The following is a 21136-nucleotide window of genomic DNA, read 5'->3' on the forward strand; positions in this document are numbered from 1 at the left end:
TTACTTCGAGCAATTTCTTGAAACTTTACTTTCTATTCATTGACAAAGTTATCAAGCTCTTACTTCAACTGGAGAGCTAATCCCAATAATCCATGGTTTCACGGGCTATAACATGATTGAGATGTGAGAAAATAAAGTCAAGCCTTTATTCATGGACAATTTACCCTCTAATCACTCCAGTTATTATGAGCTGCTAAAATTCAGACTATTGCTTTCTCACTAATCTCAAATATTTCCTGAAATACCGGTGACACAAATCTAGTATTGTTGAGAAAGTTATACCTACCAGGGTCTGAGCTCTCTAAAACAATATTTAACCAGAAAGTCTAAGCAGGAATTCAAAGGATACTTATGTGGTACAGTAATGATGGTAAGATGTACGATTTTTGTGTATATTGGCAAAATCAGTTAGAATTCAGCCAAGGGCGTCGCCAGACTATCCAGTGTAGTATAGGCACCTACATACATACATATACATACATACACAGACGAACTCACACACACACACACACATATAATGTGTGATATATATATGTATATATTATATATATACTATATATATATATATATATATATATATATATATATATATATATATATATATATATATATATATATATATATATATATATATATATATATATTATAAAGTATAGGCAGTAATTTAATGTTTGTACAATTGGTCCTATTTGAAAACTTTTATAACATATACTGTAGAATATAAAAATAAACTTCCATGTCTCATGCAGTCTCACAGCATCATACAGGTACAGTTTATGTATTCTCGCTCTCTCTCTTACCCTATACTGTATTATAATACTGTACTGTACTGTATACTAAAAGGGTGTATTGTAATTTACTGAATTGTATATAACCTGCTAAATAACCAGCTGTTCATATCAATCATCAGTAAAAGGTTATGAATTACACTGCCAAGTATTATAGCAGTAAGGTTCAAGGAGGTCATGAGACACACCTGTGCAGGGTTGGTGACCCAGCCTTCAGGAGTTTCAAGGGACAACTGTACGAGTATATGCGATGTTCCTACTGTCTTGAGGGTTGTCAGTCCATTAAGATCTGACTCAGCGTTCCGAGTGAGGCCTGGCATCACATTTTTACCTAGTCTGACCAAATCTGCTCCTCTAATTCTACAGTCGAGAACTCATGCTGCCAAATATCACCATCCTTCATATTGTAAGTGACCAGAAACATATTCAAAGCTGTGCAGATGTCATTAACTAAAGGGCTCCTGGTAGGGCAAGGAGCAAATACAGGAGTGGGTAAACAGGGAAAAAACCTAACTAATTTACTTCAGAGAATTTACTAAGGCTCAATCTGAGTCGGCAATGTAGCTGCTCTTTAAAGATCTCTATCAAGCAGCAAAGTGGTAGGAGTCAGGGATTACAGCTCAACTACTTACTAGTAAAAACTGATAACGAATAAGTTTTCCACGCCCTTTACAGAATAAAAATCTGGTTTGAGCTGTGTAAGATGTTTACAGTGCATTACTTAAAGACCTCTCCAACTGGAACAGTTTAATCTTTAAGTGGCTGCTTTACAAAAGGATTAGTGTACATACAAAAACCCTCTACAATAACATTTGGATATCTATTTCAAACATACAGTCTCTAATACATAAATATTACAAACTAGAGAAAATATATACTTTGCATACTACATTATGACATTAATAAGTGACCACTTGATTCCTGTACACCAATACAGACACTTTTTATGTTTTATAAAGGCAAACCTCATTTACTTATGCTCTAAAACTAGGTAAAGCTTGTGTTAGCCATGAAAAAATTCAAAAGTCATTCTTTTAGGTATACTGTAGTACCACAGGGAAGCCGTCTTATTAAGTAAACAATCAATGAGATGAGTAAAATCTTAGGTTTGCAATCAGGTAATTAGTACCTGAAAACTTTGCTGATTGTTTGTCTATCAAGTTTCCAAGGAGTCGAAGGCTGATTATGTAGGAGGTTTAGAGCCATGTTTTGGATACAGAACATGATAAAATGGTATTTATCACGATCAACACTAACCATCTGATGTTTAAATAAATTAAAATACTAGGCTGAAAAATATAAATCTGAAAATACCCCTTAATAAAACACTAACCTTGGTACGGGGGTATCCCTGATACAAAATAGTACTGTACATGCTCCCATGGTAAAGTTGCTCAGCCAGAAGGTTATGGCATTTATAATTATCCTTTATTTGTCACACACATAACTGAGGGCTCCGGAAACCAACTCTGATGTATACTTATAAGTACGTTAGGTCTCAAAAAGCCTAGCATTCAGACTTTGCTCTCTTGAAGTACTTCTCCAGGATTTTCTAAAAGGACAAAACTGCATCATTCCATCATCTCCCTGAGTAACCTGACAAGGATGAGATGTCGAAAGGACCTGACATCATGGGAATTGTTAGGAAACTAACCTGAAGAATGACTGACTGATCAATTTTTAAACAGTTTCAAATTATTACTTGAATATAAAAAACTCGAAAATGTTTATATGTTAACAAACTTACAAAAAATGTAGAATTATCAATGCGTTGCCTAAAAAATGCAAGTAACCAGTGGGTCTGAAGATTCTAAAATCCATGACATAAATGAATATTAAAACTTCTTTGTTCTAACACTGAGCAGTACAATTTGTAGAAACATTATCAGCAACTCTTGACACTGTAATTAATGCTACAGTCACACAAAGTAGTTTCAAATTTGATTCAGAGTATGCACTAGCACATGCAATGGAAGAATATATCGATAAACACACCAACGCAATTTTGCTTAACACGTTCCAACATCCCATCTTAATTTTCCCCTAGCAATGTCTCCCAGCCCGAGAAGAACCCTAAAAGGGCTCAGAGGTCTGGTTAAACTAATCATTTATAACTAACCTACCTTAGTAATGTCAGTTAAATTCGTGATTTGAAATGTGGGTGTCTGTATCTGTTAGATGAGAATACAGTACACTTTTGTCAATGGTGCATTTGAATATGGAACTACATGTAATAGCTCACTAGTGAAACTGAATATCATTTAACTAGTTAAGACACTGGATCTTCTTGACACAATAAGAGTGGTAATTCAGAATGAATGTCCCAGGTACTGCTCTTTTTTTTTTCTGTGAAGCCTCCATCATGTAATGAAAAACAGCTTATAAAAAAAAAAATATCCTGTAGCAATTTCATCTTACTCTTTTTAATAGGTTAAAGGAAATACTGTATATTTATCAAATAATAATAGTGGAGAAAATAATGTTGTTTCAAACCACCTTCTCAATTTTCTTTAGATTTAAAGGCTTTTAATTTCTTTTGAAAAGTATCAGAGTTGAATACTTGTATTTGGTTTCATGTTTACCTATCTTCTTTAATATACATAGTGACTGACAATTCTCTAGATCATCTACCTGTTATCTAACAATCAATAGATTGTATGCATCGACTTTGTTAAAAGAAACTCTTCCAAAAGAAATTCTTCCATAGCTTCCTCCTCTCTCTCACTCTTATTTGTAAACTTTTTAGAACTTTTTGGTTTCCTGCTAAAATCAAGACATACAGTATTTCAGGTCTAAAAAACAACAGTAGTAGTCAGATACATGTTATCTCCTCTAAATTTGCTTTAAACTTTGATGAAATGGAGAGTTAAATACCAGTGAATACGATCACCACTCTAACAATGACTGATAAGAGTGGCTTTGCTTGTTTCATGTGTGCCTAGCTTAATACATCGTAATACTGACTTAATCCGGAGATGAGAAAATTAGTAGAGAATGATATTCATGACATAGGAAGTAAAGTGGTTCCCTCTTTCTATAACAAACTCGTATGGAAGCGTGACTGCAGAAATAGTCAACTTTAGGCTATCACAGACCAAGCATTATAGCTTAAGTAAAATCAGAGGTCAGTTCCTTTATGAACCTATTGTAATTACATGTAATAACATCACCACCAGTGTAACATGAAAGGAATGGCAACAATATAGTTAGAAATACAAACAATGATTACAGCCCTTTCACCAAAAAGAGATGGTATGGGATATATATGGTGGTTAGGATTGCTGATGCCAGGTAATAAATTGATACAATTATAGGATATGACAGCATTTAACCACATTTACCAAAGCTAATCATACACAATCCATCTAATCTTGAATACTCTTCAGTGCTCCCTAAAACTGATATCAATAATGCAAAGACCTTCTGTCTTAGACATCTACATTTCACACACACCTCTGTGAATACTGAGAAATACTGTAAAATTTAATCAGTCAGCACACATCATGTTGACTAAATGTTCTAGTTAATAATAATAATAGTCCTAGTAAACTTGGCTGGTACAATTGTATATTTTGGACATTAAAGTCCAAGTGACACTGATAAAAAAAAAATGAGATTTTGTACTTGGATTTGGAAATTACCAAATGCACAACCTGATTCACACTTCAATGTGAGACATTTTTAATACCATCAACATTCTTTCAGCATCATAAAATGTACACTTACAGGTCCCAATGCGTGCCAGCAATAATGTAAGCTTAATTTTGTCTAGTTCTGAGAGTTCTCTTGCATAATGCAAGTTTTTCCACCAACTGTGACAATGATTCCCTTAAAACAAGGAATTAGACCTTACAGGTTTGAGCTACACGATTCTGATTAAGCAGCCTAGTTAGTTATAAATGATTTGTTTAACCAGACCTCTGAACTATTTTAGGGTTCTTCTCGGGCTGGAAAAAGAAGGGGGGAAAGAATACATAAAAAAATTAAGTAATTAAATAAATAAATAAATAAATAAAAAAAAAGGGGAAAAATTAAAATAAAATAAAAAATCAAGAGGGAAAGAAAATAAAAGGAAGAGAAAGGGAGGGAAAAAAAAGGGGGAGATTATATTTTTATCAATTTAATTTTGTTTAGGAAGAGAATGATATTATTAATTGAAAAGTTATTACCTTCTGCTACCACAGAGTACTTTATATACAGTACTGTAATGTAGACTCCTTTTTCCTCTGGATTTCTCCAAGGATACAACAGTACCACTGCCTTGACAAAATCATAATAAATCCTAATGACATTATATGCTAACAAAATGAGCCATAATTACCTGTCTTTCTGTATCTCTCTCAAGGTTATTGACTGTTGTGAATCTCAGGTGTGGTGATGCATCTTTTTAAGGCCAGACATGATAGTAACCTCTCCTTTTTATAATTAAATACAAACGGTGTTGATATTTTATATGACTTCAATAGCTACAGTTTAGATTGCAAGGAACTTTCAAGCTAGCACGTTCACTTGGCAATCACAGTAATGTCATTCTGCAAACAAATAATGTCTCAGCACAATACAGTACTTCGTCTTTGAGGGAATATGACCGCCCAAGAGGTAGAGAAAAAGACAATATTTGTGAGCAATACTAAACTATACATTTTATGCCACTTTCTGTTTGGCCAGCATTTTGAGGAGGTCACTGCATGCATCAAAAAATGACCTGGGCATTAATTTCCAAATCCAAGTACTGTCATACTACAATGTTTCATTGAGCTTGGTATTGAATGAAAATTCAGTTTCACACAGTTTCACTGTGGTATGGGCAGATTTGATACGTATGGTGTCATAAAATTAACCTTAACAGAATTGTTAAAAGAGGTGGTTTTATTTGGGAACCATACTGATATACTGATATATCTCATATATGTTACCTAACTATCTTTATCTTGAGGTACTTTTTACACATATAAATTCCTTGATAAAATCAACCTACGCCGACATTTTCAGCTTTCCATATATTTTTGTCTATTTACAAGTTAGATATGGAACAGGAAACCAAATTATCATGAAAAACTACTGAACTTGCAATAGCTTATGTGACGAACAAGGCCAGTGTGACCAGATTAGTTGGTGAAAAGTCCATTTTACCTAATTAAAAATCATGGTACTGTTTAGCAAATAATTTCTATACAAGTTAAATGCATACCATAAAGATAACACATGAAATTACAGCAAAAATGAAATTACAACATTTAGTATAGTCTGGTTAAGCACAGAAACCACCACATTTCCTCTGTGCTTAGTTACAATGTTCTTATTCCATTACCTTTTGGAGAAAAACAGACATCTGCATTACAATGACTATGTGTTAGGCATAATTAAAAAATTTACGAGAAAAGTCATCTTTACATTTGCTGTATTCTAGTATAAAATAATGATGCAAGATGACTGAAGGAAGAACAGCTTAGTTAAATTATATTAACTGGAAATAGTGTCCTGACCATGGTAATTAAATATTCACCTGTAATTTCCATTATGAAAATTCATTTCTCTTCACCTACAGAAAAGTTAAACTTGGCTGAAACAGTCCTTGAGAATACTGCACTGCATATTCTAAAACAAAGCAAAACAAAACAAAAGGAGTTTTTAGCATTTTAGATTATACACTGTATAGTAAGATTGGTCTTGTCTTAAAACTTGAAAACAATCCTGTTGCTTTATAACATAAAAATCCTCAGTTTAAATAAGCCCTAAACAGCTGATACACTGGTGGGTCGATCATCCAAACTGAAGCATCTTATGAATGCTAAATTGGTACCATGGCAGTTATTACAGGAACTAAGAGTGAACAACCCTATTTACAAGTCATTCTTCTGCATGTTGGGTGGATGGAACTTCACACAAAATAAAGGTTTGAATAGTAATGTCAAAAGTACTTTATAAGTGTCCACACAAATAATCCTATTAATCCGTGAGAGAACAAATAACAAAAATGAACAATAAACAGGATAACATAACCTCTGTGTTGAAATAAATCATCAAAAGATATCTCATCTTTTTCTCTCCTTGCTTTAGCATTCATTTCTTATGCTGTAATTTCAAAACTCTTCAAGATATAGCACACCATTATAATTATTTTAGGAAACAAAATGGGGAAGATGATGTAATCAAAAGAAGTGCAACATTCATAATGCTTGTGTTTTATTACTACTGAAGCTGGATGCTTACTGCACCATTATGATTAGACAATTCTTTGAAGAAAAGATAACTTGAAGGAATTGTTAACTTTTGACATTTACTAACAATTCACAATACCCACTGCAATGCAACATTCATCAGAAACAAAATGAACGATGCATAAAGATAACAGTTTATATCTGTTGTTGCTCGGTGCTGATCACATAGGTAATATATAAAACAAACTATATGCTTAAAAATTTATATGATGAAAACAACTGATACAAACAGTTAAGTTAAATAATAGTTTCAGAAAACTGGAAAGAATGACCAATAACAACAATTGATTAAATTCTTACCTCCCTAGATGGAACTTACAGCATTTTATTTTATATTTTATATGATTAAATGTATTTTTCTCACATCAAAGTACTGTAATTGGAATTGAATAGTTCCAAATTAAAAAGTAACATTTTTCTGCAGGACTCTCATGTCGGAAGAATTTAACTTGGTTATTAAACCCCACACTAGTTTGTGTGTAAAATCTGAGGGAGGGAGTTGTTAACTGTCAATTGAATCAGTTGCTTACAGCCTTGAACTGACTCACAGTACCACTCCAGAAAACAGAACAAGAGAACAGACAAAGAGGGCGCTAAGTAAGAAGGTAACAAAGGTAAACTTCTGCCTTTTCTATAGATAAGAATATTTCACTCTTACCAGATAAATCAACAGGGAAAAAAAGATGGCATACTACCACCTCCATACAAAAAATCCACACTAAACAAAAGTCCTTTGAAGAGTACTGTTTTGTACTTTTCTGTAAAAGCAAGAGATCATTTTTAGGGAAGACATGAACATACATAGCTGCCTCCTTCCATAGCCAATGTATGTCCTCTAAACAACTTTTCTGATCTCACAAAAGTTTGACAATCAACTTAAAATGCACTTATGAAGATATAAGATGGGATAAGCAATCCATGCAATAAGTGACATATTGCATACATTTAACAAAAAATAACTGCAGTATCATCACCTCAAAGAACTAAAAACATTAGGAACAAATCAGGAATATTCAACAAACAACTACAAGGATGACACATAAGAGAAGGGATAAGCCATCAGCCTAAATATGTGTATACCACAAGTATGTAGAATAGCTACCTACCAATAAGTCACTCAGGGGGCCCCATACATAAGGCACCTGACTCTTGTTCTCTGTAATAACTTCCAAAGTACTCATTTGACTATTACTGCATATTCATTTGGAAGGCCTATTAGCTGATGTGCTGGCAGGTTAAATTTCCAATAAAATGAGGTTTGTATATGCACATGAATACACATTTATGTAGTCACAAGAGAATTAGCAATTATTGATGTAAGGGATGGCTTTGGGGCACATGCCTGTCGTACACTCATCTCCCAGCTATGAAGCATCATTGTTAAACTACAATGTGGTGGCATATTCTTCAGCCTCACTAACATGCTCTCTCTAATATTCTTGAGAAAGTCTGTGGTCTCATAGTCTACAGGTAACAAATCACACCTCGGAGTTTTCATAGGGTATGCTGAAGGGATTGTTAGAGTAATTGGAGGGACACATGGCAAATTAGGGTCATCTAACTGACAAATCAAAGTCAGGTCATCACTACCTGGAGGTTGCTGGCAGTCCAAATTAACTCTGAAACGTGTATTTAGCCTAGCAACTTCCCCTTGAACAATATCACTGATATTTGGTGTTTCTGGAGGTGGCTGGAGGGGATTGGTACGCTTGAACTTTTTTGTTGGGTTTAATGAATATGTTGGACCAAGTAGTACAGACAGAGCTGGTGAAAAAGTACGGTGTACAGTATGGGAACCCCAGGAATGTTTGAAAGCATTATTTACAGCATCTACAAGACTGGCAATTCTGTTTTCCATACTTGGTGGTGCAGCTGTCCCATCTTCTTCTTTTATTTCCAGCCTCTTCAAGACATCTTCACATTTCTTAAGAGTTTCCATTGACATCCGTCTCTGGGGATTCCTTAAGATTTCGTACAGCTGTTTCATTTTTCTTGACTTTTCGACATCTTCATTTCCAATTCTTTCTATAACGCGACGCAGGGGCTCAATGTACTTACTAAGTTCACGTACCTTTTCCCTATAAGCAGCATCATCCACTTGACTATTAGAAACACACTGTGCAGGAGATGGCTGCTGTGGAGTATTGAGCATACCATTAGGTGATGGAGCACCAAGCTGACCTGCACATCTCCCCATACCTCCACTGCTACTACTAGCAGGTGATGGAACCATATTTGAGGGAGAAGGGGATATAAATGCTGGGGAAGGCTGGCTACTTGGGGCAGAAAGAGAAGGTACTGGAGATGCACTTGCAGAAGGTGTTCCCTGCCTAGGTATTCCTGTTACGCTTCCTAGGAATCCAGGAGAAGGAACCCGTGGTTGCATTGTGCCAGTAGCACGGCCTACATTAGGCACAATCTGTGTGGGAACTTGTCCCATTTGACCAGTGGGCCCACCCTGTCCAGGAATTCCCATTTGGACTTGATTCATTTTACCAGGCTGGTTCAGTTGGTTGATAGTTATATTTGGCTGCTTTTTATTCCCTGCCATCTGCTGCATATCATTCATCCTACGATTGTTTCCAGCCCAACTGGACATATCTCCAGTTTGATTTGGAACACTTGGTGGCATTGGCTGTCCCATTCTGGGATTACCTTGCATAGGCTGCTGGCCAGCCATCATGTTTGCATTTGGTCCAGCAACTATAGAACCGCTGGCATTAACCATCTGGCCTGGACCAGGCCCAACAGAACCTGCCATAGTGCCAGCAGGTCCAGCCATCTGGGTAACTGTGCCAGTCATGTGAGTGCCAGGTCCTGCCATCTGCGGATTTGGTCCAGGTGCCAAAAGAACAGGTTGCGAGTGAGGATTATTGTTCTGTTGGTTACTGTTTGTGGCCAGTTCACGGAGGTACAAGCTGACTCTTGTGATAAACTGTACATATTCCTCTCTCTTTTGTGACCTTTGAAAAACCTGCAAAGACAAATATAGACATAACACATATTCTCTTGACAGTGAAATAATGGCAACTTTTATCAAAATCATTGTTAACTGAACAGGAATAATATATATGAATAAAATATAAAGTCAAGAGATATACTGTATAACTTTCATTTTAACAGAAAATTACTGAAACAAAAATCCTGAGGGTTCTGGTAATTTTACGCTCTCTACTATACTTTTGATTTCAGTAAACTGCATATTAAGTTGCCACATGATCTTATGAGATGTGTTTTGACTTATATAAATAAGATTACTATTTTAAAATTAATGCTGTTAAATTATTAAATTGGATTACTGTATTTAGTTTATCGACAAAAATTGTTATTCATATGGGTGCTGATTATAGCTCTATACTGCCAATTTATATTTTTTTTTATCTAAATCCTATAAAATAATCTCTTAGCAGGTGAACTTAAGATACAAAAATATAATTGGGTTTATATATGATCTACTATCACTGAATAATAGATATATTATTTGACGTTAATTCAATATACCCCATAGCACTCAAGTTCTACTACTAATAATAACCCTTATAAAACAAGATTGATTGGTAGATTTGTCTATTAAAACTGTCATCAAAACACCTACGTTATTGACACCATAGTAAAATTAAATAGGAAACTATAACTAAATAAATATGTTTAAAAGGAGTTATATATACAAAATATCTAAAAATATATATGTATATTATCATATCTGTTCAAATATACCATCCATACATACACATACTTTATATGTATATGATCTAAATTTTGTTGAGGAGGCCTGCCTCCCTCACAAAGATATATAACTGCTTTATATTACAATCCTCACCGAGACTTGTAGCTAGGATAAAATGTCATTCTCTGTTACATCCCCAGGACGGGAGCCTATGTCTCAGATTCCCAAGTCTGGGACTGTCAACCAGCAAATGTCTCAGTCAAGGGCCCCAATAGTCATCACAAAATGGGGGATTTTCACAATACATCAAGAACCCATGAGTAAGTCTTGTATCCCCAATCCTTGACCTGCACAACATTGCTATAAAACAGGAACCTTATTTCTAACTATACAAAATATAGTGTCTAGGATGAATGAAGAGATTTTATTTTTGAAATACTGTGCTAAGACTTCCTGCTTTCGACTCTAATACGCATTTAACTCATGGAGTAATAGGAGTGCAATTTTCTAGCACTGCAAGTTTTTGTATAGAAGGTGAAGATATACACAAAATTGTTTAAGTAATTTGTGCTTTTTCTAGCTATATAAAACTGAGCCTTTCATATCTGGAATACTTTTGTATGCATGTGCTTGATCAGCCCATGTACTGACTAAAAAGGGAGATACCCACAAAGGTGGGGGAACGATGCGCCCCTTTGCTCAACTTTCCCCTATTACACTTTTGGTCTCAAGATATGCACCACTGGTATTAGAAGAAGGGAAGAAGAAGTGGGTTTTCTTCAAAATGAAAGGTTCAAGTCTGTTTACCCATGAAAAATGCAATTTACTTAAAAATTTGGTATTTGTTCCCATGGGGACACAAACCATCGCCTTTCATATCTGGAGAGTCGCTAATTAGGAGGAGGCTGCCCGAAAAGAGGATGAGTATCCTAGTGTGTCTAGAAGGTGCCCTAAAAGAATGAGGAGAAATAAGGTCCACTTCTCTGACAATCCTTTAGCAGTACTTTTTTGTCCCCCTCAGCCTCGTCAGGACACGGCACCTCCAACCACGCCAATGGGAGGCATTATTTTGGAAAATGCTGATGAAGAATGAAAAGCACTACAAGACCAAATGAGAAGAAAGGGGAACTGAAAACTCTGTTGTGACAGTGGGAAAGTCTTGAAAGAAACAGAGCACTTTGGTTACCTTGGAAACACAATTGCTTGTGAAAACATGAGTCAAGACAGCAGTAGGGAAGAGTGTAGCTACAATATGAATGAAATAGAGAGGTAACTACATGTAATAAAAACCCAACAGCAAAGCTTCATGATGGTACATAAGGCCTGTACTACTACTGTGTGTGTTAGAATATACAATTTTTTTTTTCAATTATATCTCCTGTATATCTGATTAATATTTTGTTTCCTATTAAGGTTAACCTATTGCTATTTCACCTTGCATAATATTGTGCAATGTTGCACAAGTACAGATTATATATATTTACTGCTATAGTAAGGATGTGCAGTAAACTTAATGAAATTACTTTCAGTTTTAACTTGTAATTAATGAGTGGTACAAGGGAAGTTTGGATAACTGTCAACTCCAGCAGTACACAGAAGTACAGTTATACTGATAAGGGTGTAAACACTACACATCAATCTTACTTTTCATTTGCATTTATTACAGAAGTTTAGGCAGCTTTTTAAGGTAATTGAAAAGAATGTAGCTTGCTGCAACAACAATTTTAATTATACATCAATCAAAAGCCATATTGATTGATATCAAGGCTTTTACTTTAATAAGGTAGTCACAGTAATATCCAGCATGCTCTCACAATTTTGCTCAGATTAAAATGAGGTCCTAGACCATCTGATCCCTGAGAAACGATGGTGTACTTGTAAATTCTTATCTTTTTCACTGTAGTTCACTTAGGAACACTCTATTCTGAAGGCCATTCATACTACAGTACACTGAATTATTACTATATATAAGGACTGAAAACTTGAGAAAGAATAATAATTTATTGTAATTAACTAATTTGCTCTTCTTTGAGTTACGAACATTTCTACTTTGATCCACACTGGTACTTTTGACTTTAGTGTTAAGTCTTAGCCTTTTAGATTCTGTTCATTATCATTTGTTTTAGGATTTTGTTGTTATTCAGATATTTATTAATCATATTTCTAAGTTATGACCTTGTACTTCAATCTTAAGTGAATTGTATGTAAGTAGACTGACTTGCAGGTTTCTAAATTGACCTTTTTGTTAAGTTTCTATTTCCAATTTAGTTTGTAACTTAATTTGATGTAGACTTTTCATCTACACTGGGAAGTTCCTTAATAAAAAAAAAATGATTATGGCACCCACACCAAGGTACGTGGAGGATTCTGCAAACATTTTTATTAGATCTCAACCAATCAGTTTGAAGAACTGAGGAACTTATTTCTACCATGCCCACTTTATTCTCACTACAGACCGATGTGGCTAAGGCCTATACTACACTGCTTCGAAGACATGGGTAATGGTAAGGATAATGGAGGAGACTAAAGAAACGTAATTTAAGAATGATAAGAATGCAGATAGATGTGGGAAGACCATAATGCAAAAGAAGCTATGAAGAGACATGGAGTCTAGCAACTGGATAATACGATTAGAAAAACGTATACAGTGGTGACTTTATGCAAGAAAAAGAATTATCATAATGAAAACTAGATGAGCAAATGAACAACAAGAGTTAATTTATTGAGTAGGGAATCCCCCTTGGCAGTGGAACAATTACCTGGGAGAATACTACAAGTTATTCTTCTGTCAAGGATAACTTAACATCTACCTGGTCGCTTCGTAAATGATATACAATACTTAAGTTAAATAAGAGGTTTGTTCACTGTATAGACATGCACTGTACATTCGTATCAAGTGTATGACAATAAAGAAATTCATTACGAATATTCCAAGATGAGTGATAAACAGAATTAGAAATAAACTATAGCTACGATAAAGCGATATATACAAAACGGAAAACAATAAATACAAAAGTAAAACATTCCAGACATAGCGCTGTTCCTTCTGGAATGATAACAATAGGAAGAGAAGGGCATATGTATAAGAACCATCTTCTTTCACTGTAACAGCAGTACAGATATACAGTATCATACAAAATACCTGAAATGTACAAAATATCATCTGGAAGGTGCTTCTGGAAAGATCCAGAGAAGAAAAAAGATTAAGAAGAAAAAAAGATTATGTAACTACCTGCAATTCTAAATTTTGAGCATTGTGAAGCTGATTTGGTGGAAGTTGCCGAATCAATTCCTCTAACTGTTGAATCATTTTTTGCCGGAAAGGCCATGTCTTCCAGTCCTCAGCCATGGGTAATTACTGTAGAGAAAAAGATATTGTATATTAAAAGGTCAAGCTACATACAGCAAATGTTAAGAGTTAACAAGAAAATACTGTATTCATACCTAAATTACGAAGTTTTAAAATCTAACCACCAAAAGGGTTATCCATGTAACTCCAGGCATATCCAAGCCCATTTAGCTACTGTTGTATTGATGTATCTTTTAGTAACAAAACTGATTTTTTGGTACAAACCCATTACTTTAAGGCTACTTTACAATAGTCTGAAATGTGTAGCTGCTCATTTTCCTCACTTCAGAAGTTGAACTCCTACCTTGTCATCTGCACATCTGAGTTCCATAAAACCCCCCAGTGCCAGTCAACTAATTCAAAGTGCAAGAGAAGAAGGGTTATGAGGAAGACCAAATATGTTTGTAAAATGATGGGTTTGTTGCTATTCAAGTGGGAGAACTGTTAGTCCTATAGCACTTGTGAAAACTATGGACTTGGAGCCAGTGAATTTCTGGAATGAAGTACTGTACTAGGAATTCCAAAGTTCCAGGTCAAACAAGGGGTCAAGAAATAGACTGGCACCTTGTTATCACAGTTATGCCTTTTACATAGTAGGGTTGATCAATAAATGCATATAGCATGAATGCACAACCCTCACAACTCCAGGTTGCAAGGCACAAGAATAGGTCTTTCTTATTCCCCAACTAGTGACAAGGAGGAATGGCAAATGAAGCAGGCTGCAAATGGGAGGAAGCCGACAGCTTTTTTATTATGAAGCCTGGGGCATACGAAAGGCCAATATGTACTGTTCCAGGTCTTTGTATGAGAGACCTGGTTGGAAAGTGCATATAGCTCTTGGCTCATTTGTACGCCTTGAAGAGGATAATGCCACTCAGAACAGTCTTGAGAGTAGGAATTTCAGCAAAGCCTCTTCCAGAGGAACATACAGTAGATTGGACTGACTACGAGCTTTATTACCAAATACTGTACAGATTTTGGGGAAGGGTTCAAAATCTTGGGGGCCACCTTCCCCTCCCCACCCCCAACAAATCTCTCTCTCTCACAAGCTGTGGTAAAACCTATGGAGTTAACTGGAGTTACCCTGATTCAAGCCACTGCCTTTCAGAACCTGTAATAATGCAGACCTGTATCCTTTGATTTCAGACACAGACAGCTTCCTTGAATCTCAGAGATAAAGCAGGAAATCAATTACTTGCAGAATGGTGGCACAGTGGATCAAGGCCTTTCCAACTACACCAATTAAAAAAGGTGCAAACCTTGGATTGGTATAGTTTCATTGTAGAATGTTTGTCTGGCTGGAGATGACACCAGAAGCCCAGTTCAAAAACCCTAACCTGATAGGATTCTACTTGATAACCTCCACACATGTAATTCTAGCTTGCCTAAGGTTTAGTTCAGCTGCCAACAATCAGGCTGATGGAGTAGGTCCTTCAAACTCAGAACTCAAGCTTCTGGAGGTCCACTGGAAGCTTGAGGAGGTCTGAAGCCAGGCTTGCTTTGGCAGCTACCTGTTGTTGTGCTGGAATACCTTAGTCAAGATTGGCCTTATGGAAAAATGTGGGAAGAAGTATACCTCCAGATTCTGTCCTAGGGAGCTATAAAACACATCACTTGCCAAAGGTAGTACTGACAGAAAAACAGAGGCAGTCTTGAAAAGGTGTGACAATTCTGTAGAATGTCATGATTCACTTCTGGAGTATGGTAGGAAAATTATACTAAAAAATGTGGAATTGGCAGAGATGAGACATCAAGAGGTTGGAAAAAAATCTCAAAGGTTGAGATAGTTTGGGCATGTAATGAGAAGAAATGAAGAGGAGTTGGTAACAAAAGTGGTAAATATAGAAGTAGCAGGATGTTGACTTCTGAAACAACTTAAGATATCATGGAAAAGGGGGAAACAAAGACCTTGATAGCAAAAAGAGCACAAAACAGAAGAGGGTGGAGAGTACTAATTTCACATCTCCCCAATTAAGGAAAAGGCTGATGTGAAAACATTTGTGATGATGGTAATGCTTCTGGTCTCCAACCACAATAATGAGTTTACCATTTTATTTCTTTTAGAATAATTTGTAAATAAACACTGCAATGTTTCAGTTATTGTTAACAGGACTTTTGGGCTGTCCTGAGTGTTCCATGTAGTACATACTGTATGTAATTTTTACAACTTCGACAAGGAAAGCACATCACATTCGGATCTGTATAGGTTCTGAAAAGAACAATTAATCATTAAACAATTTTACTTGTAAAGTATGATTTCTGGTAATCAGTCCTCAGGGATATAGTTTCTCCATTATTTAGGCCTATGGCACCCCAAGTAAGGTTAGGTAGAGGGGGTCCACAAGGGAAGGGGGAAACACCCCAGCCTGTCCACATTCAAGAAGGCTAGGTTAGGCTTTGATTTTTCCTTATATTTCACTTACTGATTTTTAGCATCTTAGATCTGGTTTGGTTAGGTTACAACACTGCATTGTTGTAGCCTATTTCACCAATTTTAATACTCCTCCTCCCAAAAAATCCCAGTTTTTCTCTGAGATGTTAACAGACAAACAGTCTAGGTTCAAGTATCTATTAACACACAAAGTACTGCGCATCGCTAGAATTGACGCTTTATATGTTGCATTAGGACAACGACGATATTATCAACCCTTTATTTTTAAATGTTGCAGTAAATTAGTCCTTACCCTTAACTTTGCTTCAGTGATGTCAATAGTCTCACCAGCTATTCAGCTCCCTCTTGAAAGTAAAAGATAACAGATTTCGGTATTTCTAAGCAATACCTCCACACAGAATGTATGGAACAGTTCCTCAAATACGAAAGTCATTAGGGAGCCATATATTCAAGAAGGCATAGGCTAAGGAAGTCTATTATAAAAGGAACCCTACTAACCTAACACACCCTAACCTAACCTAACCTAGTAGGCCGTGTTACTTAGCACCCCTGGTAAAGGAAACCACTTTTTACCAAAAGTTCCCCTATAACACTGCGCATGCGCGATAGCATTCCAGGATGGCCAGCATACAAAAACATAATCAGTTCTGAGGTTAATTACAGTACAAGTTAATTACAGTCAACCATAAAAAAATAACGGTAAATTCTTGATAACAACAAAAATACTATATTGAAAGTTAATTTTAAAGGAAATACCCAACACGGAGATAATGCTTAGTTCTATCCAGATTTCTTTTAATCACAGGTATAAAAATAGCAAAATTGTAAACCTTCCTTCAGCCTGGGGGGTGGGACCAGGGAGGGTTTTGTAACCTGAAGTTGAGCAGCAGGCAAAGTTTTTATAAATCCTTGTTTACTTTGTGAATTTTGGGGGTACTGTAATGGCTTTTGATGATGACGCTTATTCACTTTTATCAGATAGTGAAATCGAGATAATTAAAATGACAGTGATGATAGTAATATTGGTTTTTAAGTTAGTGTGCATAGCCTGTGATGACTGAAATCCACATACATGTAGGCTACACCCATTCAACCAATTAATAACCTGATGGAACCTCTCTCCATGTTCAGCACTGACAGCCCCTGCGTTCTCTGGGAAAAATGAAAGATGTGAATGCAAAAAATGTAGTTTCAGGGACATGTTGCAACCCAGCTGTTGGTAGCTTTCGATAAGTTCATCAACTAAAACTTCATGGTGAGGCTCCTTGTGCCTTCCCAGAAGACCATTGCAGACACCCTTAAATTCACACAAAGCTCTTAACTCACTTTCCTCCACTGCCGCTTGAAAGTCATTTTCAAATATGAGTTGACGAATTTGTGGTCCTACAAATATGCCTTCTTTACTCTTTGCATCACTGATTTTAAGGAATTTCTTTTTGAGGTACAAGAATGCTTGTTTATCATGCTTCAGTGCCTTCACAAACTGTTTCAATAAGCCTAGCTTTATGCGTAGTGGTGGCAAAATGATTCTCTCCTTTTTCACAAGTGGTTCATGAACAACATTGTGAGATCCTTGTGTCACCGAATCTCTTGGTGGCCATTCTGATCTAATGTCATGTTCTGATCTTGCCCAGCTGTCCCACTTACATAGAAAGCACATGTACTTTGTATAGCCAGTTTGCAATCCATTAAGAATGGCTACAACTTTCAAATCTGCACAGATAAGCCATTCATGTTCTTTATATTTGATGTGATCTACAATGAAAGAAAGAACTTCATATGTCTCTTTTAAAGTTACAGAGTGTGCCACTGGAATAGAAGGCAGCTTGTTTCCTGTGTGTAAAAGAACAGTTTTGAAAGTGTAGAGTGATCCATCAATAAATAACCTCCATTGGCTGGGCTCATAACTTATATCATCAACATCGAAAAGTCCCTTAATATTGTTGCAAAAACAGAGATCATTCTCCATTGAATAGTACTGCTGTAACTCCAATGAGCGCTTTCTAAATGTTGCAATAAATACATCTTCATCCAGCAAATTTCATTTTTGCAGGCGAGAGGCTAGAAGTTCACTCTGCTGTTTGGTGAGAGAGATCATGAACAGTCATTCAGTTTACACTGTGTTATGAGAAGGGGTCTTCTTTCATGCTCAGACTGCTCACAAAAGTCGTCTTGTGGCCCTGGCTCATCCGAGCAATCAGTATCATCGTTCAATGTTTCTGACGGAGGCTGAGGGACAGGTATATCAGTAGAATGCCTAACAGGATGAATAGCTCACTGGAGACATGGGTAGATGAGAGCCTTCTTGCTCTTTCGGTTATGACCTGGGGAAGAAAATTGAATTCATAAGCATATGAACAAGCTCTGTGATTGATACATTATAATTACAATGGTTTCATGTCAGCAATGTAATGTCTAGAATGGATGGAGAGAAAATACTCCTACCTGAGATATCTGCTAAGCAAAAATAGCAGTCAATTAAATCGTCCATCGGCTCCCTCCACAACACGGGCACTCCAAATTTAAGACCTGGGCCTGTGCCTTTCATCCAGGCAAAGAGTGAACTGTACACCTGACTCAGCATATATGAGGCGCCCAACGCTTATCTTGATCACCAACTTTGAAGCCAAAGTAAAGATGATAAAGATGTTTCACATGAGTAGTCAGAGTCGTTTTGTACCGTTTCGGCGTCAGAGATCCGCAGACATAACAGAAACTGTCAGGGGAGTTTTTACATTGCCTAGGCATTGTAGCTAATGACTGTTAGACTCAGACTGACTAACATGCACCTCTGCATCACTTCAGTAGAATAACAGGAATAGGAACTGAAATAAAGAGTTTCTTTCTAGGCTACAGCTCACTTTGAAACTAGTGTGGTAACAATACTCAACTAAATTACCTGAAAATGGGTGGTCACACAGTAAAACCACTGGTATTTTCATGAATAGAAACAATAAACTACCTTTAAAAATGATACTGTCATTCTCGATTTTTCACTGTTGCAGTGTAAGTGTTGTATATTTTTTTTTTGCACTTTTTTAGACGTTTCTTGAATATCAAAAGAGTAATACTGTCATGAACAAATTTGAAATTGTCTTGGATACTACTGAATGAAGCATTCCAAAACTAACTTTTAAAAACATTATTCACAAAAAATATTCTTTTTAGCCTAAATATCAATTTTTAAAAGTATATTTTATTTTACATTATTAATCTGCAACAAAAGGCGATTACAACCATTTATAACATTTAAAGAAAATATTGGTTCTATTACTGAAGCATCCCGTGGGTTAACCCAGGACTTGGCCCCTCCGCCTACAATAGGCCTAAGCCTATGAGATGGTTCCTCAGACCTCCAGAGTTGGACTCAAACCAAAAAATGAATAAACAGCCGGTAGGCCATCACCGTTTGGCTTACGTATGCATAAGCTTCTCTACGGAAAGAAAAGTAGCCTTGACTTACGTAAGTGGGTTAAGTTTAGCCTACCGGTATAACTAGGCCTAAGCCTACTTTCATTTCGTGCACTGAGCACGTCCCTTTTTGGTTACTCTAGTTGAAAGTAAACTTCAGTATGCTTATAAAGGACTTATGTAGCTCAAGACTTCCAAGCCGAGTTTAATGAAAGTAAACTTAATACTAACTTTCTAGTTTCCTTTGTAGTTTGACAGATGACACTTTCGATGGGTCTTCTTGAGGTATAACTTCCCAGTGGAGTTCGGAGTCGTTGTTTGTTCTGTTTTTTCTTATCTTGCTGCAATGTTTCTTTTAAAAAATAGTTTCAGTGGCCCAGTAAGGCTAATTATTATTTAATATTTTTCTAATATGCGTTTAGTAATGAAATGAAGAAAAATTAGGTGATTTTTAAAATATAATCTACCACATGCGTCTATATTATTTAACAAAACGCAACCTAGTATAAACACTTTTAAGTCTTGGTTTAGCCAGAATTCTGAGAAAACAATCTTCTATAAAGGTACCGTATCAATGATGAACCAGACTCTTCCGGTGTGCAATTTAACTTTGCTTTAAAAAATCAACGAATATAAAATCTTTAACCACATTCAACAAAAAATTTAATGAATTCATAATATTTTTCCTATGGAAAGTGGCTCCTTTTTAATTACTGAAAAAGTCAGGAGTTACGGCTTCTGAATATAACTGATAATAGCGTGATATAATTAAGCCTTCATTGTATGGATATCGGATATTTCGTAAAATAGCCCCATTGTTTCACCTGTCGAAACTAGGTCAAAAGAAGCTATCATTCACAAATGCTCCGATTACATTGAAATAAATGCTACCTTCTGTAAAATTGCAGGCAGACTCACTGATTGTAAAGACCACATGGAAAAACGAAGTGTTTCATGAGTGTATGGTACCAAGACTATTTTAACCATAGTTTTACAATCTCTACTTTGGTGGTTCAGTGACTTTAGCAGGACATTTCTCTTCTATTTAGCCAAATCTTTGAAGACATTATATGTCCCCAACTCTAATTTTGTCAGATTTAAAACATTATATAAAACTATCTTTTCCCCTTCTACTCTTAAGTCATTCAGCTTTGCCTCTCTTCTGTCCTCAATTTCCGACTACTTTTTAAAATATTTTCAGTAACAAAGGATAGTTGACCCTTACGACAGTATACTATTTAAATCTGCGTCTTTCATTGAAAATTCCATTCTCTCAGTAACCTTTCTCTCTTGGTTTACTTCCCTACA

The 21136-nt window shown here is 35.9% G+C and overlaps 1 protein-coding gene across 4 annotated transcripts; it reads right to left on the bottom strand.

Moving 5' to 3' along the window:
* Nucleotides 1–1520: 1520 nt before the first annotated feature.
* LOC136832633 (mediator of RNA polymerase II transcription subunit 15-like) lies at nt 1521–20210 on the bottom strand. 4 transcript variants are annotated; one of them, XM_067093888.1, is made up of 4 exons: nt 18863–19212; nt 17744–18741; nt 13909–14034; nt 1521–9983 (listed from the first exon to the last, which is right to left on the bottom strand). In XM_067093888.1, exons 3-4 carry the CDS (start codon nt 14023–14025, stop codon nt 8292–8294), a joined length of 1809 nt encoding a protein of 602 aa, XP_066949989.1. In that variant the 5' UTR covers nt 14026–14034; nt 17744–18741; nt 18863–19212; the 3' UTR covers nt 1521–8291. The 4 variants fall into 4 exon arrangements, with proteins under 4 accessions (XP_066949989.1, XP_066949988.1, XP_066949990.1 ...); XM_067093887.1 differs by lacking the exons at nt 17744–18741; nt 18863–19212 and adding an exon at nt 20060–20210; XM_067093889.1 differs by lacking the exons at nt 17744–18741; nt 18863–19212 and adding an exon at nt 19881–20021.
* Nucleotides 20211–21136: the final 926 nt, after the last annotated feature.

The sequence above is a fragment of the Macrobrachium rosenbergii genome, chromosome 50, assembly GCF_040412425.1.
Source record: "Macrobrachium rosenbergii isolate ZJJX-2024 chromosome 50, ASM4041242v1, whole genome shotgun sequence".
Lineage (NCBI taxonomy): Eukaryota > Metazoa > Arthropoda > Malacostraca > Decapoda > Palaemonidae > Macrobrachium > Macrobrachium rosenbergii.

Excerpts from the sequence above, each read along its gene's own strand:
- LOC136832633 (XM_067093887.1), bottom strand. The coding sequence starts at position 14,025 with ATGGCTGAGGACTGGAAGACATGGCCTTTCCGGCAAAAAATGATTCAA. Across the intron at positions 9,984-13,908 it reads CTCAAAATTTAGAATTGCAG|GTTTTTCAAAGGTCACAAAA; the intron begins GTAGTTACATAA and ends TTGTCTTTGCAG.